This window comes from Larimichthys crocea, chromosome I (assembly GCF_000972845.2).
Source record: "Larimichthys crocea isolate SSNF chromosome I, L_crocea_2.0, whole genome shotgun sequence".
Classification (NCBI taxonomy): domain Eukaryota; kingdom Metazoa; phylum Chordata; class Actinopteri; family Sciaenidae; genus Larimichthys; species Larimichthys crocea.
In genome coordinates this window covers 6,057,453-6,081,799 of record NC_040011.1, presented here as the reverse complement: position 1 = coordinate 6,081,799, position 24,347 = coordinate 6,057,453, and the positions used below count along the sequence as shown (strand labels likewise).

General features: G+C 41.5%; 2 protein-coding genes across 2 annotated transcripts; one reads left to right on the top strand and one right to left on the bottom strand.

The window, feature by feature from the left end:
- Positions 1-92: 92 nt before the first annotated feature.
- znf142 (zinc finger protein 142) lies at positions 93-8,666 on the bottom strand. The gene is made up of 9 exons (XM_010751951.3): positions 8,570-8,666; positions 8,326-8,403; positions 7,613-8,098; positions 7,272-7,490; positions 5,071-5,895; positions 4,802-4,979; positions 1,646-4,610; positions 1,022-1,127; positions 93-835 (listed from the first exon to the last, which is right to left on the bottom strand). The coding sequence occupies exons 3-9, from the start codon at positions 8,091-8,093 to the stop codon at positions 342-344; spliced, it is 5,268 nt and encodes a 1,755-aa protein (XP_010750253.2). The 5' UTR covers positions 8,094-8,098; positions 8,326-8,403; positions 8,570-8,666; the 3' UTR covers positions 93-341.
- A 132-nt stretch (positions 8,667-8,798) lies between these two features.
- Positions 8,799-12,458, top strand: bcs1l (BC1 (ubiquinol-cytochrome c reductase) synthesis-like). Its single transcript, XM_019268627.2, has 7 exons — positions 8,799-9,460; positions 9,590-9,729; positions 9,869-10,063; positions 10,909-10,972; positions 11,069-11,241; positions 11,396-11,513; positions 12,147-12,458. The coding sequence occupies exons 1-7, from the start codon at positions 9,141-9,143 to the stop codon at positions 12,397-12,399; spliced, it is 1,263 nt and encodes a 420-aa protein (XP_019124172.1). The 5' UTR covers positions 8,799-9,140; the 3' UTR covers positions 12,400-12,458.
- The last annotated feature ends 11,889 nt before the right edge of the window (positions 12,459-24,347 follow it).

The window sequence follows — 24,347 nt, the reverse complement described above, 5'->3', positions numbered from 1 at the left end:
ATTTATTCACTATAGTTATAGTTTATCACAAGTGAATATCAAAGGACTTAAAATAGTTTCTTTTTCACAGAACTTCCTTTCAATCTACCCTTTCACATGTAATGCGTTCTGATTAGCCTTTTACAGCACAATAGAGCAAAGTGGTCAAATATAAACTACAGCAAAGGCTCCTCAGTTTCCAGACTTTTCCAGACTCGAGTGTTGTTAAAAGAAGAGGTGATGAACAGGTGGTAAACATGACCCTGTCCCAACTTTTTTGGAAACAGGGTTATACAATGTGAACTGGCCAATGCATCTATTCTACCCTTACTTCAGGATATTGTTTCGCCCTTTTCCCCTATTTACACAACCTCTTCAGCTACTTCTTCATCTGCTACCCTTTCCTCCTCCTCCACTTCTGCTGCTCTCTCATCCAGTGTCCCCTCTAAAGCCTCCTTCAGGGTCAGGCTTACTGCCTCAGAGTCCCTCACCACCCCCTGCTCCATTGACATATCTGGATGGTGCCTCTGCAAATGCTTGACCACCTGGAACTTCTGTTTGGCCCTGTAGGAGCAGTGGCGACAGCAGAAAGGCTGCTGCTTGGTGTGTGAGAGGTAGTGATGTCTGAGACCTGCCGGCCATCTGAAGGCCTTTTGGCACAAGCCACATGTGTATGGCCGATCATCACTGTGTTGACGCTGGTGGGTCTTCAGTATAAAACTGGTCTTGAAGGCTTTACCGCATTTCTCGCAGACATAAGGGCGCATGTCACAGTGCTGCGTATCCCGGTGGGCACGGAGAGCATCTGCTCTGTTAGTCCGGTAGTCACACTCATCGCAGGCATATGGCTTGTCTCCTGCAAAGGACAAATTGTTGTTGTTTTTCCCAGCAGTATAAAACTCTAACACATTCTAATACTGGAAAGGCTGAGCCTTAATAAAGTACACTACATCACATAATACCACAAAATCATTGTTCAAGCTGTTCTCTAATCTTATTAAGTTCCAGAAAATAATTGGCAACATTTACGTCTCGTTGATACCTGTGTGCTTAGTCATGTGGTACTTCAGCTGAGTCGCCCACTTGCATTTGTAGCCACACTGTGGACACAGGTACTTCTTCTCATCCTGGTGAACCCTCATGTGAAGCTAAAAATTAAATTATAAAACAAGAGAAAAATAACATTTATTTTTTAGAGTCTTTACATTACTTTATTATATTAACAGTTACATGGTAATAATGACTCTGTAACTCTTATTCAGTCATTATTGGTTCTTCCATTTATTCATGTTAACCAAAAGTGTTCCTTGCTGGCAACTAGATAGTTGATACCACTTTATTGTCTGTCCACTACTGCAAGCAGCTGGTTAGCTTAGCTTGGCATAAAGACAAAAGGAAAAGGGGAAAACAGCCTGTCAAGCTCTTTCCATGGGTAACAAAATACGTCTACCAAGTGTTAAAGCAACATGTTGTGTTTTTACGGCATCTATGTGCTGGGCACAGTAACAGTAACTTCCAGGCACACTACCCCCAATAAAACTACAACATGTTGCTATGACACCTCAGCTTTTGTACACCAACAAGAAACATTTTCAGTCTTTATGCTAAGCTAAGCATCCCCTGGTTGTAGCTTCATATTGGATGGAGAGATATAGTTTGATCTTACCTTCAACCTAGATGGATCAGTGCAGGTGTAACTGCACTGTTCACAGCTGTAAGGCTTTTCCCCAGTGTGTATGCGAATGTGCCATGTGATCTTCTGCTTGTTTCGGGTTGAATACTTGCAGTCTGTGCATTTGTACAGCCGCTTGCCTCCATGTGAACGTAGGTGCTGCTCTAAAACCAGCTGATGCCTACAAGCAAACTGACAGGTGCTACACTTTAGAGGCTTGTCCTTGGTGGATCCCTCCTCATGTTCATTCAGAAGGTGTTGCGCTAATAGCTGCCTTGTTTTGGTAGCAAAGGAGCACAGTTGACACTGGTGTGCCAGGTGAGTTCTCTGATGAATTGCAAGGCTTTCCTTTGTCTTAAAAGACTCCTGGCAGGTGGTGCACTTCACCTGAGGGTGCTTGCTCTCTTGATGGGTCTTCAGTGTTACTTCGTTGCTACATGTGTAGTCGCACTGCTTACATGAGAAACAGGCCTGGAGCTGGTGCACACGTTTACAGTGGTTTCTTAGTGCAACTTCTGAACTAAACTGAGCATCACAATGAGTGCAAGCATGGTGTAACACACCTGTGTGGCATCTGAGATTGTGCCGTCTTACATCATCAAGCGTGTAACCACTGAAGTCACAGAGTGAGCAGAAGTGTGTAGGTTGTTTGTCGTGGATGCGAATCTTGTGCTGACGCAATTTGGTCACAGCCCCAAAGGTCTTTTCGCACATATCGCAGCTGTGACGACCGATTCCTGTGTGTAGAGACTCATGCTCTTCCAAGCGATAGCGCCTTGTGGTGCTAAAAGGGCAATATTGACAATGGTGAGGTCGCGCTCCTTTGTGTTTGAGTGCAAGATGTTGGGTCATGCATCGTTCTTGTTTACAGGTGAAAGTACAGTGCTGGCAATGCAACTGTTTAGGTTTAGCAACACCAGACTTTTTCTTGTTATGGACATACAGAATGTGACGAGTCAAAGACATTTTAGTTTTGGCTACAAATGAACACATGGTGCACTGGACATCACCTGGCTTTGAGCAGCCTCTCTTTTCATGACTGTCTAATGCCCTCTTCTGATTGCACTTAAATGAACAGCCTGGACAAGAGAAAAGCTGAGGTTTGTCAGAAGCTTTCCCACTTTTTTCATTGTGCTCTTCCACCAAGCCCTCTTTTTCTTTGACTGACTTGTTACCAGACGCATCATTCTCTTCTGAAATGATCTGATTGTCTCTTTTCCTGCAGGTTGAGAGATGGCGTTCAACTGTTGCAAGTTTAACTGATAAAAAATTGCAACATTTGCATTTGAATTTTCCATCTTTTTTCGTGTAAAGGGACTGCAGTGGAACTTTTCTTTGGTTGTTATTGGAAAGTAGTTCCTTTTTTGAACTTTTACCTTTTAAAAGATTTTTTGTCTGAATCTTGTTTAGCTCGTGTTCTGATTCACTGGATGTAACAGCATTAGGATCAACATGTTTACAGTTTGTTAATTGAGATGTACATACTTCCACTTCTTGCTGGTGAAATTCCTGATCATTTAAATCTGTGCAAATCCTCTTATGTGAAGAAAGAAGCTCTTTCTGATCAGAATGTGTTCCCTCATCCAGTAGTGTGGATCCTTCCTGTCCAACAGTAGAGTCCTCTGTAGCCAAACATGGATTTGAAATGCCCACAAATATCCTTGTTTTCCGTGGAAGTGCAGGGCACTTCTTTGCAAGATGACTATCAAGCCCTCGCTTCTGTTTGAACTGTCCACCACAGGCATGGCACTTGTATTCCTTTATCCTGCCATGGCACAAAGTCTGGCAGTGGTATTTTAAAGCGGTCTCCTTACTGGTTACATAACAGCACTTGTCACAACGATAAATCTCTTTAGTTGGCACCACAAGCATTTGCACTCGTCCCTCCAAAACCATGGCTTCTGCTTGGTCCTTGTCATGCTTCTTCATAGCTTTCAGACGGAGCTCAGATTCTAATGGCTGATTTTGCCCAGATGGAAAAGTGGCATCAGTAGTGCCACCATCATTCTTCCCCTCAGATGCTTGAGTTTGACACTCCTCGGCCTCAAATGGTTGACTTGTATTAGTCAGAGGCTCATAGTTGTCATCTAAGTCACTCTGTTCACAATCGGCATCCGCCATAGCTACATCGTCTTGCTCTGATGAAGATGTAGAGAAGTGTGCTTTCTCTTGTGAGGGGTCAGAGCCATTACAGTTTAAATTAGGTGTGCTTGGAGTTTGATTTGCACAATTTTCTTCCTCGTTTTGCACAGAGGGGGTCTGATAGTCAGTGGTTGATAGTGTTGTTAAAACAAGAGTACAGTACTCCTCAGGACTGTTTACAGATGGAGAACTATCAGAAATACCTTCATTAACAACCTCTTGTGAAGCAACATCAAAAACACCCACAGAGTCAACAGTTTGTGAATCAGCTTTTTTGCTGGCACTGTCATATTCTGAGCCAGGAAGATCAGACTGTTCTCTTTGAGATGGTGGAGGTCCTTCAGAAGTTGATTGTTCAAACTGCCCGTGAGCTGTTGAGGGCATATTGTAAAAGTCCTGCAAGAACTCAGTGGAGTTCCTCTCCTTCTCCTTTGCAGCGTAATTCTCTAGCCATGCTTTGTCCCCTGGTACATATCCATGAGTTTTCTTCTTGTGCAGGAAAAGGCTGATGCTACTGAAAGAGGAATAAAAGCAGAGGGCGCACCGAAACTCTTTAAGCTTTGTATGTTTGCAGTTCTCATGGTTCTGAAGGGCCTGTCTGTAGCAGGTAGTATATGTGCAGTATTTGCACTTATAGACAGATGGCTGTTTGTCCTCTCCTGAATGTTTGGCCAACATGTGATTGCGAAGCTCATATTTGCGTTTGCATGCATAAGCACAGACCTCACACATGAATGATTTGGCCTGATGTCGTAATTTGTGGCTATTCAGCTGGTCCATGCGGTGACAGCGATAGGGGCACTGATCACACTGATACCTAGGAAGAGAAGATGGGAAGTTTAGTCATAACAACAATCACATTCGGAATATTGCACACACTTCCCCAAATCATATATAGTAGAGTAGTAGAGAGATAAGTTCTGCAAAAAAATAGACGTAAAGAGTAGATCAGTGCTGTGGCACCCTGGGGTGCCTTGAGAAAGGGGCAAGGGTGCTGTATCTATCTACCTGAGGTCTCCAGCATGTTTCCTCATATGGACATTCAGATAGTGTTTCCATTTAGTTACGTATCCACACTCAGCGCACATGAAGTTCTTGTCGTCTGAGTGAGTGAGCATATGTTTAGAGAGGTAGGACTCATCTCGGCACCTGAAGTCACACAGGCTACATTTGTGCGGCTTCTCACCTATAACAGAAAGACAGACCAAATCAGAAGATTCTTGCCAAAAGTATTAGCTTTAACAAGAGAGATCAGATGATATCTCTTCCTTCCTCACCACTGTGCATCAGCATGTGTCGCTTCAAGCCCCGTTTATGTGAGGTCACGTAGCTGCACTGAGAGCAGCGATGGATCTTCTCATTGGCGTGCAAATGTCCAAGGTGGTGCTCAAACTCCACAGGGTTAAATGTGACAAAGGAGCAAAAGTCACAGCAAAGCTTGTCACTTCCTGGGTGACCATGCCGCTTGTGCTGGAGGAAAATGGTCTTATTGGAGCAAGAAAAATCACACTGTGAGCAGTGGTAGGCAAGGTGTGTTCGATAATGAGCCTCCATGTCCGTCTCACTTCGAAAGATTGCACCGCAGGCATGATGACGACACTCTAAAGCCTTGACCCCATGCACTTCGGCAGTGTGTCGAAAAAGTTCTTTGCGCAAAGATGTCTGGAAAGAACAACCCTCTTGAAAGCATCCCAGTGGCTTGCTGTCTGACAAAATGTTGTGCGTCTTGATGTGAGCCTTAAGTGATCTACTTTGGCGAAAATTCTGACCACAGGTTGGACAAGGATAGCTATGACTGTTTACGTTATTATCTGCCTCTTCGGGATGTATGCTGACAAGATGGCGGCGGATTGCATTCTGTTCCACGGCAGAGTACTCACACAAGTGGCATTGGTGAACCTTTTCACCTGCCTCACGGAGTCTATGTATGCGTAGCTTACTCTTGCTGGTGAAGTAACGCTTGCAGGTGGGACATTGGAGGCTGGGGTCAGGAAAATGCAAATGGAGGTGCTCCTGAAGGTGGGAGCGCATCTTGAAGCAGCGCCGACATTTGGGGCAGGTGTGGGTGCGAAAGATGTGCTCTGATCCCTCTGCAAGGTACTCTAATGGAAAAGAACATAATGAAATTAATTTGGAACATGAAGTTTGTGATACACATATTTTCCATTGACACTGACATTAATAATGTCTTTACTCCATTTAGCTGCTTCAATTTGAGGATCCTGGTGTATTGCAAGCTGGCTTATGGTGACACAATACCTTTCCTTTCCTACTGTGACCTGACAAAATGTCTGCTGTGAAATGACCTGTTACACTGCCAAATGTTACCTTTTGTATTACTGTCTTGCATTATACTATAAAACACATACTTCATACATTCTTGTTGCAACAAGTACAATCCAATGAGACAAGTCACTTCACCCACAACCCAATTTTGTTTCTGCAAATGCAATTTTTGGATTTAACTTTTTATTGCTACTCTATGACTATCTTGTCTCAGTACAGTTTAGATAAATTCTTTATCTATGCATCTGTATGCCTCTGTTTAACTATGCAGTGATGGAGAAACATTACTATTAATTTGAAAGTCCCATTTTCACTCTTCTATCTCTGTTTTTGCAGAGAAATATTTAACTAATTTAGCTCACCATCTAATTTCTAACCGAGTCTAGCTGTTGTTTGATTCTTAGCAGTGTTTTGATACATAGTCATTATGAAAATATTGATTATATACCATTTTATGTATATGGAAAATTTCTCCTTAACAGTGGCTTTGGCTGTTTCAGCCACATCCATCACTAAAAAGTGCATTAAATCAAGCATACAGTCATGCAACCTCCACTGGAAAAAATGCTCTGGAGCGATCAATCATGTTTCACTACCTGGCACCATAGCCAGGAGGACAGTACCGAGTGAACTAAGTGTTCCGACTGTTAAGTCTGTCGGAGGAGAGCCAATGGCATGTAGCTAATTTTTATATTTTAGTCAAAGTCTCTCAGTTCTGATCAAGGGAAATGTGAACGTGACAGCATACAATGATAATTTAGACAAAAGTGTTGTTCCAACTTTATAGCAACATTTTAAGGAGGATAAATTCCTGTTTACAGTTTTCCTAGTTTGGTGTGGAAGTCTTGACTAGCCTACACAGAGACATCAATCCCAGTTAACATCTTTGTGGTTAAATGGAACTCTGACTGCAAGCCAGACCTCATTACCCTACATGAGTGCTAAACCTCACTAATGCTCTTGTGGCTTAATGGGAGTAAACTCCTGCAACCAGATTCAAGAATGTTGAGGAAAGCCTTCCCAGAAGAGGGCAAGCTGTTACGTTAATAACTATTTTCTTCTTTGGAATAAAATGTTCAGCAAACAAATATGGGTGTACTGTTCACATGATGTTTACACATCTCTCATATTTGTGTCACATAAGCTTTATTATTTCATTACTCAGTTTAATCTACTAAGATGAATAGCGTACCTTTGGATGGCAGTAGTGCAGCGTTGCCCACTGAAGGTTTGTCTCTTCCCATTACCCTTCTCACTCTTTTAACATTGTGCCTTTGCCTCTCAGGCTGTTCCTCGTTCCTGTCCTCTGGTAATGATGATGCATTATCTGGGTTGGATATCAGTTTTCTTTTTGGCCTGCCAGATGCCCGAGGCTGGTCGCTGCATGCAGCTGTGGCTGCAGTCTTGTCCCCTGTGAACAAACGTGCCAAAACTTTAATAAATTTTCTTATAATCAGCCTGAGCACAGGTTTGAATAAAAAAAAATTCTGCATTTGTGTAACGAAACACCAACTCCTTACTGTGTCTGTTTACCTTGGGCAGGAGTTTGCAGATGTTTGTGCTCCAAGAGGTGACCTCCCAAGTCTTTTACATTTTGACAGACAAACTGACAATGAAAGCAGCCAAAGGGCATGTGGCCCCGCAAATGTCTCTCCATGTCATCCTGTGTGGGGAATGACACTTTGCAGGACTGGTGGGTGCAGGGAATAAGAGTGAGACCATGTGTGGACACCAAGTGGGCTTGATATTCCTGACGCTCTGTGCTGCTGAACTGGCAGCCTTGCTCGGTGCAGGGAAACAGGCTCACTTTAGGTTCACATCCACTGTGGATGCTTTTAAAGTGGCGTTTCAGGACACCAGGCTTGAAAAAAGCCTTGTTGCATAGAGAACACTTGTAGTTTGCCAGCTGTTTTTTACTTAATGACTTATCCGGACAGGGGTGAGAGGCGAACGAGCCACTGTCTGTGAAACTCTGTCCACATTTTTCACATCGATGAGGTTCCACTGACTCCATTGTGTCTGAGGAAACAGAGCACAGCACTTAGTGACAGATTTAAATGAAGCATTACACACATTTGCACATATAGACATAACACAGCTATTATTCACATAGGTGATAGCTGTTACTGGGCTGTATATAGTACACATTTAAATACATTTGTTATCTATTTAACTTCATAATAAAGTAAAAAAACAACACATTGCATGTCTATAATAATGACTTATAATAACAAACATACACAAACCTCGTTGTAGCTAAAAATACATAATTTACGGTACACAGTATTTCAACCTACTGCCTCGGTTTCCGAGGTCAGTTCCATCTGAAAAACAGAAAACCAACAGTCATCAGTTTAACAGCATCCAGCTCGTAGACTCCATCTTTCGTGCTTCACCGCTACTCCGAGACTTCTCACTTCATATTAACTCATAGCAGCTGAAAGAGATTTTAACTTTTTATGATTTTATAAACAAGTAACATCCGCTAACATCGTTGTTAACGCGAACTGAGCTAACGTTAGCTTCTTGTTGACTCCGGTCGCAAGTCTCACTTCCGGCTAGTAATTAAACGTGTCGCACTTTCGGTCCGCGCAGTCTACGGTAAAATACACAAACTACATTATTCACTAAAACATTTACATTGGTCAGTTATTAATGTGAGCTAATGCGAGAAAATTGATTCAACGCTAAAGGGGAGGAGGGGGAACGAACGTTTGTGGACATTGCGACCAGTCGGAATGATATGTGTCAAACACAGGGCAGGGTAGTAGAGGTCGCCTCTCTCACTGTAACACCTGCACACATCGCACACATGGAGACTGTGGCTGGATGAACGACGCCTCTAAGACAGCGGTATGAGATGAGGACAAAGGTGGCACGTCAGTGGGATATTATTATTATTATCAGTGTAGATTCCCAGCTTGGCAGCAGCTGTTCATACTGACGCAAGTCATACATATTCAAGGAGTCTGTACTGTCACCCAGACTAAGCACACTGTGTGCGTAGGTCTGGTGTTAGAACAAATATATAGTCTGATTTGAGTGTGCAGAAACCAGCATCATGCCCCTATCAGACTTTCTGGACAGCCTGAAGGACAACCCATACTTTGGGGCCGGGTTTGGACTAGTTGGAGTTGGGACAGCGTTGGCAGTGGCAAGGAAAGGTGCCCAGGTGGGAATGGTCTTCTTCCGCAGGCACTACATGATCACACTGGAGGTGCCCAGCAGGGATAAGAGCTACCACTGGCTGCTGAGCTGGATCACCAAGCACGCCAGACACACTCAGCACCTGAGCGTGGAGACGTCCTACATGGCACATGAGAGTGGACGGGTTAAAACGCAGTTTGACTTTCACCCTAGTCCTGGGAACCACATCATCTGGTCAGAAGAGTTCTCTAAATAAACCTCTTTAAATCTAGATCAGCATTGTAGCAATTAAGCTGTACGTCAGGTTTAAGAAGCATGAAAATAAAAAGATAACACTACAAACTCATCTGTTGTGGTCTGCAGGTATGGGAGGACATGGATCAGAGTGGAGAGGACCAGAGAGAAGCAGATGGTGGACCTTCACACTGGAACCCCATGGGAGTCTGTAACTTTCACTGCTTTAGGCAGAAACAGACAAATCTTCTTTAACATCTTACAAGAAGGTAAAGGTCTACAGTATATACCTGACATGTACAAATCTTACAGAGGCTTAACATAGGAGTGCTCTGATACGTGTGACTTGAGCTGCATCTCTTCATAGTTTAGAAGTAATTCAAAACAGTTGTCAATCATGTTTTGCAGCAAGAGAATTGGCCCTGAAGCAGGAAGAGGGACGTACAGTGATGTACACAGCCATGGGTGGCGAGTGGAGGCCCTTTGGGTTTCCACGGCGACGCAGACCGCTTAGCTCTGTGGTCCTGGAGGCAGGCGTGGGCGAAAAGATCGTAGATGATGTGAAGGAGTTCATCGGAAACCCCAAGTGGTACACAGACAGAGGTAAAAGATCCAGGTGTCAGCAAAGGACTCAAACTCACTGCTCGGTGTTGTCCAGTAGAAGTTGTCTATAAATGTTATTTTTGTATTACCTGGTTATGCTACCTGTTACAAGCTGGATCTGTTATGAAGTCTTTCTTGTTAGTGCAGTCAATATTAGCGGGGGACTGTTACCCAATAGATTTGTCTTATGCAAGTGAAGTTTCCCACATGCATGTCAGTTCTCAAATTATAACAGAAGTTTGCTCAGAACACTTGACATAGAGACCAGATCTAGACCACACTCGTTATATTATTTACAGAAACCAACATTTCCCACCATGAACAAGACGGTGTTAAGAAAAAAACTTCCTTCCTGCACTTGAATGCATCAACCTAGCAAAAATGTTCAAAGCAGTTCTTGTTAAAAACTGCAGTATCAGTAGTCAGGAACATACTTTTATATTGACATTAATATTTTTACAATTTAGTGCCCCCAGTTTCAGAGCAACACAACATGAAGTAAGTGCAACAACACAAGACAAAACAACCAGCTAATATTACTCACTAGCCCAACAAGCTCAGCTCGGTGTCTGTCTTTCAGCCTTCACTATTAAAATAAGCAAAAACATGTTAATTAAACACAGAAAATAAAAATCTGGAAGCTGATGCCATGTGTGTGGCTGGCTGGAATTCAGTAGTATGTTGTGGTAGGATGGCACGATGTAATATGTGTATGATTTGTAGTTAAAACTAAAACATGTAAAATAGCAGGAATGTTGTGTAATTTTTTTTGTAGGATTTTCAATGTATTATGTTATTGTCAATCTGCACAACCATGTTAATGCTTTTTTTTCTTGCCTATGCAGGCATCCCCTACAGAAGAGGATATCTGCTGTATGGTCCTCCAGGGTGTGGAAAAAGCAGCTTTATGTGAGAGTACTTTGGATTTTTACACCCTTCCTGTTTAGACTAGTCGAATACTTGGTTGCAGTTTTATCTACATCTTTGTGACCCATCATATTTCAGAACGGCGTTGGCAGGTGAGCTAGGCTACAGCATCTGTCTGATGAGCCTGAGTGATCGATCCCTCTCAGATGACCGTCTGAACCACCTCTTGAGCGTTGCACCGCAGCAAAGCATCATACTGCTGGAGGACGTAGATGCAGCGTTTGTCAGCCGAGAACTGCTCCCCACAGAGAGTAAGTAGCAGGGAAAGACCAGGATTTTACATTTTTGTCCCTCTAGTTACATTAACCCGTCATTTATGCATTAGCTTATTTTTTTTGTGGATCAGAACACGTAGAATGAACAACTGTGGTAACTTGTACATCCCTTTTGTCTTTTGCGTCCCAGACCCTATGGCCTATCAGGGAATGGGAAGACTGACTTTTAGCGGCCTGCTTAATTCTCTGGATGGAGTGGCGTCATCTGAGGCCAGAATAGTTTTTATGACCACAAACTTCATTGACAGGTACTGTTGGACGAGAATTTATAAAAAGAATTTAGTGCATAAGCATGAATGAGCCCTATACTCCACCTTTTATATATCATATAAAAACTGCAACCAAATAGAAAATACCACAGAGACTATAAATTCAGCAAAGTAAAACTACAAAGTTCCCAGTTCCCCGCAGCTCTACAAAGCTTTTTGCTACCTTGTTTTGGTTTTCCAGTCCATAATTACCACTCTCAAGACCCAGGTTTCCAGCCCACAGCAACAGTTTTCAGGACTACCTGCCCAAAATCAAATGACTACACACAAATTAGGTGAACACTGTGGGGCATTGATCAGTTGAAGAGAGTTGATGGAAACCAAAATAGAGCTAAAATGAGACTATATATTGAACTTACGTGAATGCTGATGTTGCTCTGTGTCTGCTAGATGTGTAGACAAGAAACACATTTGCTATAACAACTAGGTTATTGTACATTAATGTTAAAACATGATTGTGTTTTCAGCTTGTTCTGCTGCCCCCTTGTGACCAAAAATAATTTTAAACATTACAACCTAGATCATGGCTACCTGTGTGGGGGGTTGATATTTCATTGATGAGTATTTTCAATGACATTAACTGGCAGTCTTGCTTGTAAACTTTGCCCACAGGTTAGACGCAGCGCTGATCAGACCCGGCCGTGTCGATCTGAAGCAGTACATTGGGAATTGCACTCATTGGCAGCTTACACAGATGTTCCAGCGGTTCTACCCAGACCAGCCTGCCTCTGAAGCAGAGCGGTTTGCAGAGCGTGCCTTGGCCACTCACTCAGAGATAAGCGCCGCTCAGGTGCAAGGACACTTTCTGCTGCACAAAATGGACCCTGCAGGATCTATAGACAATGTTGCCCAAATGAAAGTATAACAGGACTGGAAGGTGTTTGGAGACGGATTACTCAATAAAGAGAAACACGAGAAACATAATTTTTACATTTCCTGTTGAAATTATGGTTTTACATACTATGTGCAGTTGATAGCAAATAAAGACATCAATGTTCAGTGCATGAAAAAAGCTCCCCACCCAAGGAAGTTTTCTGGTTAATCAATAGTTTATCAGTGATTGGTTTTGTATTTGCATCTTTAATGTTTAGGGCAGTTTGCCAATTTTGTAGCATAAGGGGTAAACATAGGAGGGAGTAGGTGGAAATTCAGCGAATATGGCGACATAGAAGAAATTATTAAAGTATCATAGTATCATATTATGTAAATAGGATACTCAAGCCAATTAAAAGGTGCAAGATACTAGGTAAAATGAAGAAAGGGGGGGGTTCTGCTGCAGGAGACTCACCTGTCAGAGAGGGAGAATGAAAAGCTTAAAATAAATGGATTTAAGTATTTCCTTCATCTTATAGAACAGGTCATAGGAGAGGAGTGGCCATTGTAATATGAGGGAAAATTATTTTTGAAAAACTTTCGGAAACAAGATGAATGTTTGTTGCATGAGGTATAATCACATATGTACTGTTGATTTCTGCTGATCATGTTTGTAGGTATTGCTGTTATGAGTTGTAGAGGATTCTTGCAAAATATATTGCATGAGCCATCCACCCATCCATTAACCCAGCAACTCTTCACCATGAGCACAATAGCAGAAAGAACAATAGCAGAACCTTCCCTGTGTCAAATGCAGCTATCATTATTCTGTTGCCAGTACTACCAGTACTATATAGCTTGTACACACATACACACACTGTTATTATAGATGCATCAAAATGTATTTTACTTAGCACAAAAAATGATATGACACTGCTTGGACTGTTATGGCATACTATGAGCTGTTACTACAGTTGATTGTGGAGGTGTGTGTACAGAGCCAGCCTTCTTACTCAGTTTATCAAGTTTCTTGGTGTTGCTGCTGCCCCAACAGATGGCTGCAAAGAAGATGGAACTTGCAACAACAGACTGCAACATCTTGCTGCACACATTGAAGGACCTGAGTTTCCTCAGGAAGTAGAGTCTAGTCTGCCCCTTGTAGACAGCCTTAGTGTTACACCTCCAGTCCAGCCTGTTGTCTCGGTGCACACCTAAGTATTTATAGTCCTCCACCACCTTCACCTCTACACCCTGGATGGAAACTGTGCTCAGGTCAGTCTTGATTCTCCTAAAATCCATGACCATCTCTTTTGTTTTGGCCACATTCAAGATAAGGTTGTTGACGCCACGCCACGCCAACTACAGGCAAACTACAGCGGGTCTAGTGAGATGGTTACCTGAGGTCCGAGATGTACCAAAACCAGTCTCTCCTAAGACTTTCACAATGTAGGATGTCAAGGCAACAGGTCTATAGTCATTGAGCACAGATGGATGAGACTTCTTGGGTACACTGAAATACACTGAATACATTTCGGGGCAGGATTTCCATCTATTAAATTTATGTAGCCCCAACTTGAACAAAATACCTCCTTGTAATATGATTTAATTGAGGTGGTTAAACTCATCTTTATCAAACACAGCCAAAAAAAAAGAAAAGTACATTAACTAAACTGATTCACATTTGTACAACTTAAACTAATATAGTTGGTCTAAAATAACATTTTCATTACTTCATTTGACCCCCATTTCAGATACACATAACACAAAATTAGGTTCATGTGCTTTTTATTTAAAATGAATAAAAACTCACTCATACAAATATATACATATATAAATAGAGAAGAAGAAAATAATCCATGCTGACTGTCGCTGACTGTGTGGACAGAGTGTTTGCCTCTTATGAAAACAGCTTGGTTTTCAGCTGCTGTATCTTTGCATTCAGCTTGTGTCCATCCAAGTTCATAATGATCTTCTGGAAAAACTGAAAGGTGTATTTGAGTTTTTCGGTAAAGGCTTGATCATAAAAAAGCCCAAACAGCATGATGAATCCCATGATGACACTGCCAACATTGTTGAGGACTTCAATGCCCTCAATCACAACTCCCACGTCCTTTGGCTCCTCATGCCCATCTCTTTAAAATTGTGTAAATCCCCATGACTGTGGTGGCGTTGTCCCTCTTTGCAACCTCAGCTGCAGAGGACTGAACAACATAGCAAACAAATATAAAGTAAAACAAATGTCATGTTACATGTTTACAATTATACTACACAAGAAAGAATTGTAATAAACTTACACATCTGGGTCTTCACTGACAGACAACAAAGCTTCTCAGGATGCACTCCCTCCTTATGTTGATGTCATTGTGCTAAAACATGGTTGACAAATAAAGATATCTGGTTGTGATGGTGGTGCAGGGATTAGAGCAGTCTGAAAATCAGTAGGTTTTTGTGAAAAAAAAAAAAAAAAAAAAATCAAATTAGTAATTTAGTAAAAGAAAGTAGACATTAAATTGTGAAAATTTTAGCTGCACTAGGTAGATTTGAGAAATTGGTAAGAGCATGCAAGGTTTTCAAACACTGACCTCCTACCTTCAGGCCTCTGTCTCGCTGAGATTTAAAGAATAAATCAAGTCAAATTTTATTTGTATAGCCCAAATTCACAAAACACATTTAGCCTCTGAGGGCTTTACAATCTGTACAGGGAGTGACACCCTCTATCCTCTACCCTTGTTTCGAGTGAGGAAAAACTTGCCCACAAAAACCCCTTTCAACAGGGAAAAAAGGTGGAGCAGGGATCCCTCTCCCAGGACGGACAGACGTGCAATACATGTCACGTGTACAGGACAAATCAACAGAAACATATTGTACAAATATAGATGCAAGCAGCAATGAGGGGCCCATGCAAATCAGGCAATCATGTAACTAACGATAGTTCGTTGAAATCCAATATGTTGCTGCATTGTTATGATGACATGAAAAGTTTTGTAATGTCCATAAATGGGACATTCCACATTATTAGCAGACATGAAAATTTAGTTTCACATCCAAACACGTCAAGAGAAAAAAGCAAAGCATTTTTGCTGCTTACAGCGCCCCCTAGTGACTGAATGACACAATGTTTTCCCCCGCATGCTTCAAAGGGAGTCTCAAAGCGTGCGACCAAATTTGGTCTTCGAAAGTCAAAGTGGCGCCGAGATATAAGCAAACTTCCTGTTTGGCGGCGTTGCTGCCGATGGCGATTGGTTAACGTGAAAAGTTGGCATGAACTATCAATAGGGCAACCCGCAGTGTCTGCGGATACCATGATTTAATTCCAAATAAAAACACATCAACAGATATGAGCAAAAACAATTTTGATAATTACAGCACCCCCTAGAAACCAAATGACACCAGATTTCTTTCCTGCACTTGGAACGCCTGAAAGCATGGCATCAGATTTAGTTATGTTTCAATAAAGCGTTCCTGAGATACGAGCTCACAAAGTAATCGGTGCCTTCGCCACCTATTAGCTGTAGTGTGCGAACGAAGGCAAAATTGAAAAATCTGTCTCCCACATTTTGTGCGGATTGGTCTGAAGATAGTCTGTGCCGGTTCTCGTGAAAATTGGTCAAAATTTGTGTCCGCTGAAAATGTTGTTTCACTTTTAACAAAATCCAAGATGGCGGAAAATCTATCTATCAATCTAACTCGGTATGATCCAAGGAATCCAACGATGTTTTTTTTAATCGAGCTAATGGTTCAAAAGTTACATGCACAAACGTGGCGCTATACCGTGTTTACTGCCAACATGTAACTCGGTGAAATAAAAAATACAACTGTCCTCAATCAATGTGCAAAATTTCACAACTTTTTAACCATACGGTTCTATGGGCTGCCATAGACAATGGGTTCCTTGACCCTGTTATGCCCCAGTCTACGAGCCTAGAGCATAACAACAAAAAGGTGTCACAGTCTTCCCTGAGTCCGAAGTAGCCACTACAACAAGTTTTATGTACGAAAGAAAATGGTTTATTTACAAAAAGTGGGAGCAGTGGGACCTATGATGAGATAGATCATCAACTAACTATAAACTGTAATGGAGATTGTAGTGGACGTCGTGCAGGACCACAGCAGCAGCCACGATCCACGAGAACCTGCTGGACGATAGAGCACAGAAACTCCAGGGATGAAGTTTAGTTAGTAACACGCATTAATGAGACATGTATGTTTACAGATGGTGGTGATAATGGTCTACTATGTCTAATGTTGACCGTGTCAGCCTCCCAAACCCAGAATGGTAGTTTGTTCCACAGAAGAGGAGCTTGATAGCTGAAAGCTCTGGCTCCCAATCTCATTTTAGAAACCACAAGGAACCACATACGGTGTGTCTGCAGTAAATATGTCTACTGCTCAGTATACTGTGTGTGTGTGCAGTAAATATCTGTACCACTCAGTATACTGTGTGTGTGTCTGTGTGCAGTAAATATCTGTACTGCTCAGTATACTGTGTGTGTGAGTACAGTAAATATCTATACTGCTCGGGATATACAAACAGTATACTGAGCAGTAGACATCTTTACTGCAGACAAACTGTCTGTACGTCTGCAGTAAATATGTCTACTGCTCAGTATACTGTGTGTGTGTGTGCACGCAGTAAATATCTGCACTGTTGGGGATATACAAACAGTATACTGAACAGTAGATATCTTTACTGCACACATACTGTCTGTGTGTCTGCAGTAAATATGTCTACTGCTCAGTATACTATGTGTGTGTGAAGTAAATGTCTGTACTGCTTGGGATATACAAACAGTAGACATCTTTACTGCACACATACTGTCTGTGTGTCTGCAGTAAATATGTCTACTGCTCAGTATACTGTGTGTGTGTGCGTGTACAGTGAATATCTATACGGTTCGGGATATGCAAATAGTATACTGAACAGTAGACATCTTTACTGCAGACATACTGTCTGTGTGTCTGCAGTAAATATGTCTATTGCTCAGTATACTGTGTGTGTGTGTGTGTGTACAGTAATATCTGTACTGCTGGGGATAGAAAAACAGTATACTGAACAGTAGACATCTTTACTGCAGACATACTGTCTGTGTGTCTGCAGTAAATATGTCTACTGCTCAGTATACTGTGTGTGCGCGCAGTAAATATCTGTACTGATTGGAATATACAAACAGTATACTAAACAGTAGACATCTTTACTGCAGACATACTGTCTGTGTGTCTGCAGTAAATATGCCTACTGCTCAGTATACCGTGTGTGTGTGTGTGTACAGTCAAAATCAATACTGCTCGGGATATACAAACAGTATACTGAACAGCAGACATCTTTACTGCAGACATACTGTCTGTGTGTCTGCAGTAAATATGTCTACTGCTCAGTATACTGTGTGTGTGTGTGTGTACGTAAATATCTGTACTGCTCGGATATACAAAACAGTATACTGAACAGTAGACATCTTTACTGCAGACATACTGTCTGTGTGTCTGCAGTAAATATGTCTACTGCTCAGTATACTGTGTGTGTGTGTGTGTGGCACACAGTAAATATCTGTATTGTTGGGGATATACAAACAGTATACTGAACAGTAGACATCTTTACTGCAGACATACTGTCTGTGTGTCTGCAGTAAATATGTCTACTGCTCAGTATACTGTGTGTGTGTGTGTGTACAGTAAATATTTACTGCTCGGGATATCATATCGGATATACAACAGCATACTGAACAATAGACATCTTTACTGCAGACATACTGTCTGTGTGTCTGCAGTAAATATGTCTACTGCTCAGTATACTGTGTGTGTGTGACAGTAAATATCTGTACTGCTCGGGATATACAAACAGTATACTGAACAGTAGACATCTTTCTGCAGACATACTGTCTGTGTGTCTGCAGTAATTAGGTCTACGCTCAATACTGGTCTTGTTTATATATATATATATATAGATATATAATTATATATCATATGATATATATTACCCTCATGGTCACATCTACATTTTATGATATATTCTATATATATATATATATATATATATAGTATATATATAATATATAATAGAATCTATATATATAATCAGAAAACCCTCATGTCACATCTACAGTTATATATTTTATTTATAATATATATATAATATATCTATATATATCATATTATTATATATATATATTATCAGAAAAACCCTCATACAATGTAAATATAATATTTCAATATTTATCATCACAGTAACAGTTTACACACTACAGTAGCTGTAACACACTCAGCATTAGAAAACATACATACGTTGGTTTGGTGCTTCTAAGGAGTAAACATTTATAATCATCACTTAAAGTACATACGTTGTTTTTGGTGCCTGTTTGTTTCCCCAGCATATGTGTGGTGTGTGCCGGGGCTCGGTGGCATTCATTTAAGAACTTTGTAGAAGGCGCTTTCTGGTTAGTCCCTTGCTTTGCCAGTTCCTCGCGCCTCCCGGCACTCCGGGCCCCCTGTACGTCATCCCTCTCCTTTTTTCCCCTCCCCTACCCAAATCAAGTCTCCAATCTTCATGGAGCACCAGGTGATCAAAGATCGATCAAAGGGTCCTCACATGAACGACCAGAGACAATGTTGAAGTGGAACAACACACAATACTTATTACACAACATATTCTTTTTTATATCTCCTCCACGTCGGAGAGCAAGTCATGTTTGTTGTTGTTTGTGGTTTTCTTTAATAATCACTGTTTTATCGCGGGGTCTCGCGTAGTCCAGGTTCTCGCGTGAATACGGCCGCTTGCTCCGCTGCCGTGCCGCGGCTGACACGCGTCCGGTGTGAGTTGACGCCGGGCAAGGACCAGCTAAACCTGCGCTGCCGTTACGGCTGCGTAACGCCTCCTGTGTGGAGTCCTGTGTAAGTTGCTATGACACGCGTGGGCCGAGCCCCGGAGAGGGCGCCGCGAGCACTAAGTTCCGGCCCCGGGAGGCGGCGAGGTCCGGGTGGGAGGGTGCGGTAAACTGTAAACCTTCGCCCCCCGAGCCTTTCAAGTCGATCCAGAGCCGATATTTACAGATATTTACCACACACACACACACACAACAACACAGTATCTGAGTACTAACTTTAAGCAAACACAGACAGTATGTCTTGCAGTAAAGATGTCTATTGCTCAGTACTGTTTGTGTATCCGACAGTACAGTATTTTACTGCACAACACACACAGACACAACATTATACTGAGTACTGGACATAGTTACTGCAGACACACAGACAGTATGTCTGCAGTAAGATTCTATTGCTCAGTATACCATTTTGTATCCGAGCAGTACAGATATTTACGCAACGCCGCACACACAACACACACACGCGGTATAGCTGAGTACTAGACAATTTACTGCAGCCAACAGACAGTATGCTGCAGTAAGATGTCCTATTCCTCAGTATACTGTTGTGTTATCCCGAGCATTACAGATATTTACTGCACACACACCACAGACACACATTATACTGAGTACGGGAATATTTACTGCAACACACAGACAGTATGTCTCTGCAGTAAAGATGTCTATTGCTCAGTATACTGTTTGTTTCCCGAGCAGTACAGATATTTACTGCACACACACACAGACAACATTATACTGGAGTAGGACATATTTACTTCAGAACACACGACAGTATGTCTGCAGTAAAGATGTCTATTGTTCAGTTATACTGTTTGTGTATCCTGAGCAGTATAGATATTTACTGCACAGACACATTATACATGATACTGGACATATTTACTGCAGACACACAGACAGTATGTCTGCAGTAAAGATGTCTATTCTCAGTTACTGTTTTGGTATCCTGAGCAGTACAGATATTTACGCACGCACACACACACACACACACACCACACACACACAACACACACACACACAACACACACAGTATACTGACTACGAGACATTTTACTTCAGACACACAGACAGTATGTCTGCAGTAAAGATGTCTATTCCTCAGTATACTGTTTGTTTGTATCCCGAGCATACAGAATTTACCACACACACACACACACACACACACACACACAGTATACTGAGTACGTAGACATTTAAGTGCAACACAGGACAGTATGTCTGCAGTAAAGATGTCTATGTCTCATATACTGTTGGTGTATCCCGAGCAGTAACGATATTTACTGCACACATAATACTGATACTGACAATATTTACTGAAGACACCACGACAGTATGTCTGCAGTAAAGATGTTCTTTGCAGTATACTGTTTTGTTATCCTGAGCATATAGACTATTACTGCAAAAAAAAAAAACAACGACACATTATATCGAGTAGCTGGCCCTAATTGCTACTTCAGACACACAGACAGTATGTCTACAGTAAAGATGTCTACTTCTGTATACTGTTTGTTATCCCGACAGTACAAATATTTACCGCGCACACACACACAACAGAAACAAAGTATACTGAGTAGCTAGACATATTTAATGCAACACACAGACAGTAGTGTCTGACCAGTAAAGTTGTCTATTGTTCAGTATACTGTTTTGTTATCCCGAGCATACAGATATATTGCCCCACACACACCACACACAACACACACACACACACACACACACCACCAGTACTACTGATATACATACATATTTAATGCAAACACAGACAAGTAGTCTGCAGTAAAGATTCTATTCCTCAGTATACTGTTGGTGTATCCCGAGCATGTACTGAATTTACTGCACACACACACAGACACACATATACTGAGTACTGGACATATTTACCTGCAGACACACAATACAGTTGTCTGCAGTAAAAGATGTCTATTGCTCAGTATACTGTTTGTGTATATCCCGAGCAGTACAGATATTACTGCACACACACACAACACACAATTAGACGTACTGACATATTTACTGCAGACACACAGACAGTATGTCTGCCAGTAAATTGTCACTTTCTAGTATACCATGTTGTGTATCCCGAGCGTAAGATATTTGCCGCACACACACACACATACCACACACGTATACTGAGTACTAGACATATTTACTGCAGACACACAGACAGTATGTCTGCGAGTAAAGATGGTCTATTGCTCAGTATACTGTTTGTATCCGCAAGCAGTACATTTATTTAGTCACACACACACACACACACACACACACACACACACACAACACACACACACACACAACACCACACACACACATTACTGAGCACTAGACAATTTACTCAGGACAAGACAGTATGTCGCAGTAAGATGTCTATGCGCCGTAACTGTTGTGTATCCGAGCAGTACAGATATTTACTGACACACACACACACCACACACACAACACATTATATATGGACACTAAACATATTACATGCAAACACAGACAGTATGTTGCCAGTAAAGATGTCTATTGTCAGTATACTGTTTGTGTATCCTGAGCAGTACAGATATTTTACCGCACAACACACACACACACACACACAGACACACACGTATAATAGTACTAGACATATTTCTCGCAGACACACAGACAGTATGTCTGCAGTAAAGATGTCTATTCCTCAGTATACTGTTTTGTAGTATCCCGAGCATTACAGATATTACCACACACACACACACACACAACAAACCACACCCAAACAAGTATACTGAGTACTAGACATATTTATGCAGAACACAGACAGTATGTCTGCAGTAAGATGTCTACTGTCAGTATACTGTTTGTGTATCCCGAGCCAGTACAGATTTTACTGCACACACACACAGACACACATTATACTGGAGTATGGACATATTTTACTGCAGACACACAGGACAGTTGTCTGCAGTAAAGATGTCTACTGTTCAGTTACTTTTTCTATCCCAAGCCATAAAGATATTTACTGTCCACCACACACACACACACACACACACGTATACTGAGCAGTAGACATGTTTACTGCAGACACACAGACTGTATGTCTCATAAAGTGTCTATGTTCAGTTACTGTTTGTATATCCCAACAGGTACAGATATTTACTGCGTGCACACACACACACACAACACACAGTATACTAGAACAGTAGAACATATTTACTGCGAAGACACACAGACATATGTTGCAGTTAAAGATGTCCACTGTTCATGTATACTGTTTGACTATCCTGAGCATACAGATATTTACTGTACACACACACAGTATACTGAGCCAGTAGACATATACTGCAGACACACAGACAGTATGTCTACAGATAAGATGTCCTACTGTTCAGTATACTGTTGTATATTCCAGATCAGTACAGTATTTACTGCTGCACACACACACACACCACACACACACACGTATACTGAGCAGTAGACATATTTACTGCAGACACACAGCAGTATGTCCTGCGTAAAGATGTCTACTGTTCAGTATACTGTTTGATATCCCCAAATACAGATATTTTACTGCGTGCACACACACACAAGTATACTGAGCAGTAGACATATTTACTGCAGACACACAGACAGTATGTCTGCAGTAAAGATGTCACTGTTCAGTATACTGTTTGTATATCCCGAGACCATATAATATTTACTGTAACGAGCACACACACACACACACCACACACCAACACACAGACAGTATGTGGAGCAGTAGACATATTTATGCAGACACACAGACAGTTATGTCGGTAAAGATGTCTACTGTCAGTATACTGTTTGTATCCCGAGCAGTAAGATATTTACTGCGTGCACACACACACACACAGTATACTGAGCAGTAGACATATTTACTGCAGACACACAGACGTATGTCTGCAGTAAAATGCTTTTACTGTTCAGTATACTGTGTTTATCCCGAGCAGTACAGATATTTACTGTACCACACACACCACACACCACACAGTATACTGAGACTAGACATATTTATGCAAACACAGACATATGTCTCAGTAAAGATGTCTACTGTTCAGTATATGTTTGTGTATCCGAGCAGTCACAGATATTTACTGCCCACACCCACACCCCATTATCTGTATCGACATATTTACTGCAGACACACAGACAGTATGTCTGCAGTAAAGAGTCTACTGTTCAGTATACTTTGTCATATCCCGAGCCATTATAATTTATGTACACACACCCACCCACACACACACCCACACACACACAGTATACTGAGCAGTAGACATGTTGACACAGACAACCAGACTGTATGTCACAGTAAAGATGTCTACTGTTCAGTAATACTGGTTTTAATATCCCCAACATAGAATATGTTACTGCGTGCACACACACCACACAACATATACTGCGCAGTAGACATCTTAGCGAGCGACACACAGACAGTATGCCTGCATCAAGATGTTCCCTGTAAAATCGACGTAATACTGTTCATATCCCAGAGCAGTAACAGATGATTATTCTGGTTACCACACCAAACACTATACGAACTAGACATATTTACTGTCACACACAGACAGTAGTCTACATTACAAGATGTCTTACTGTGTCAGTATCTGTGTTGGTATATCCGCCGAAGTGCAGATAGTTTACTGCTGCCACACACCACACACACACACAAAAAGTATACTGAGCAGTAGACATTATTTACTGCAGAACACCAGACAGTATGCTGCAAGTAAAGATGTCTACTGTTCAGTATACTGTTGTGTATATCCCCAACAATGACGATATTGTACTGCTGTGATCACACCACAACATACAGACAGTATACTGAGCAGTAGACCATATGTTACTGCAAGACACACAGGACTTTTTGGCAGTAAAGATTGTCTACTGTTCAGTATACTGTTGTATATCCCGAGCATACCAGATATACTCTGACCACACACACACACACACACACACCACAAGTATACTGAGCATTAAAGAAAAAAAGGGTGGGGGGGAAAAAAAAAAAAACAAACGAAACCGGAGGGGTAGTTTAAAAAATGAAAAAACAAAAAAAAAAAAAAAAAAACACAAAGAAATTCGCAAAAGACAACTAAAAAAAAAAAAAGTTCAAAAAAAAGTACTTGTTTGTTGTATTTCCGAGGATGGAAGG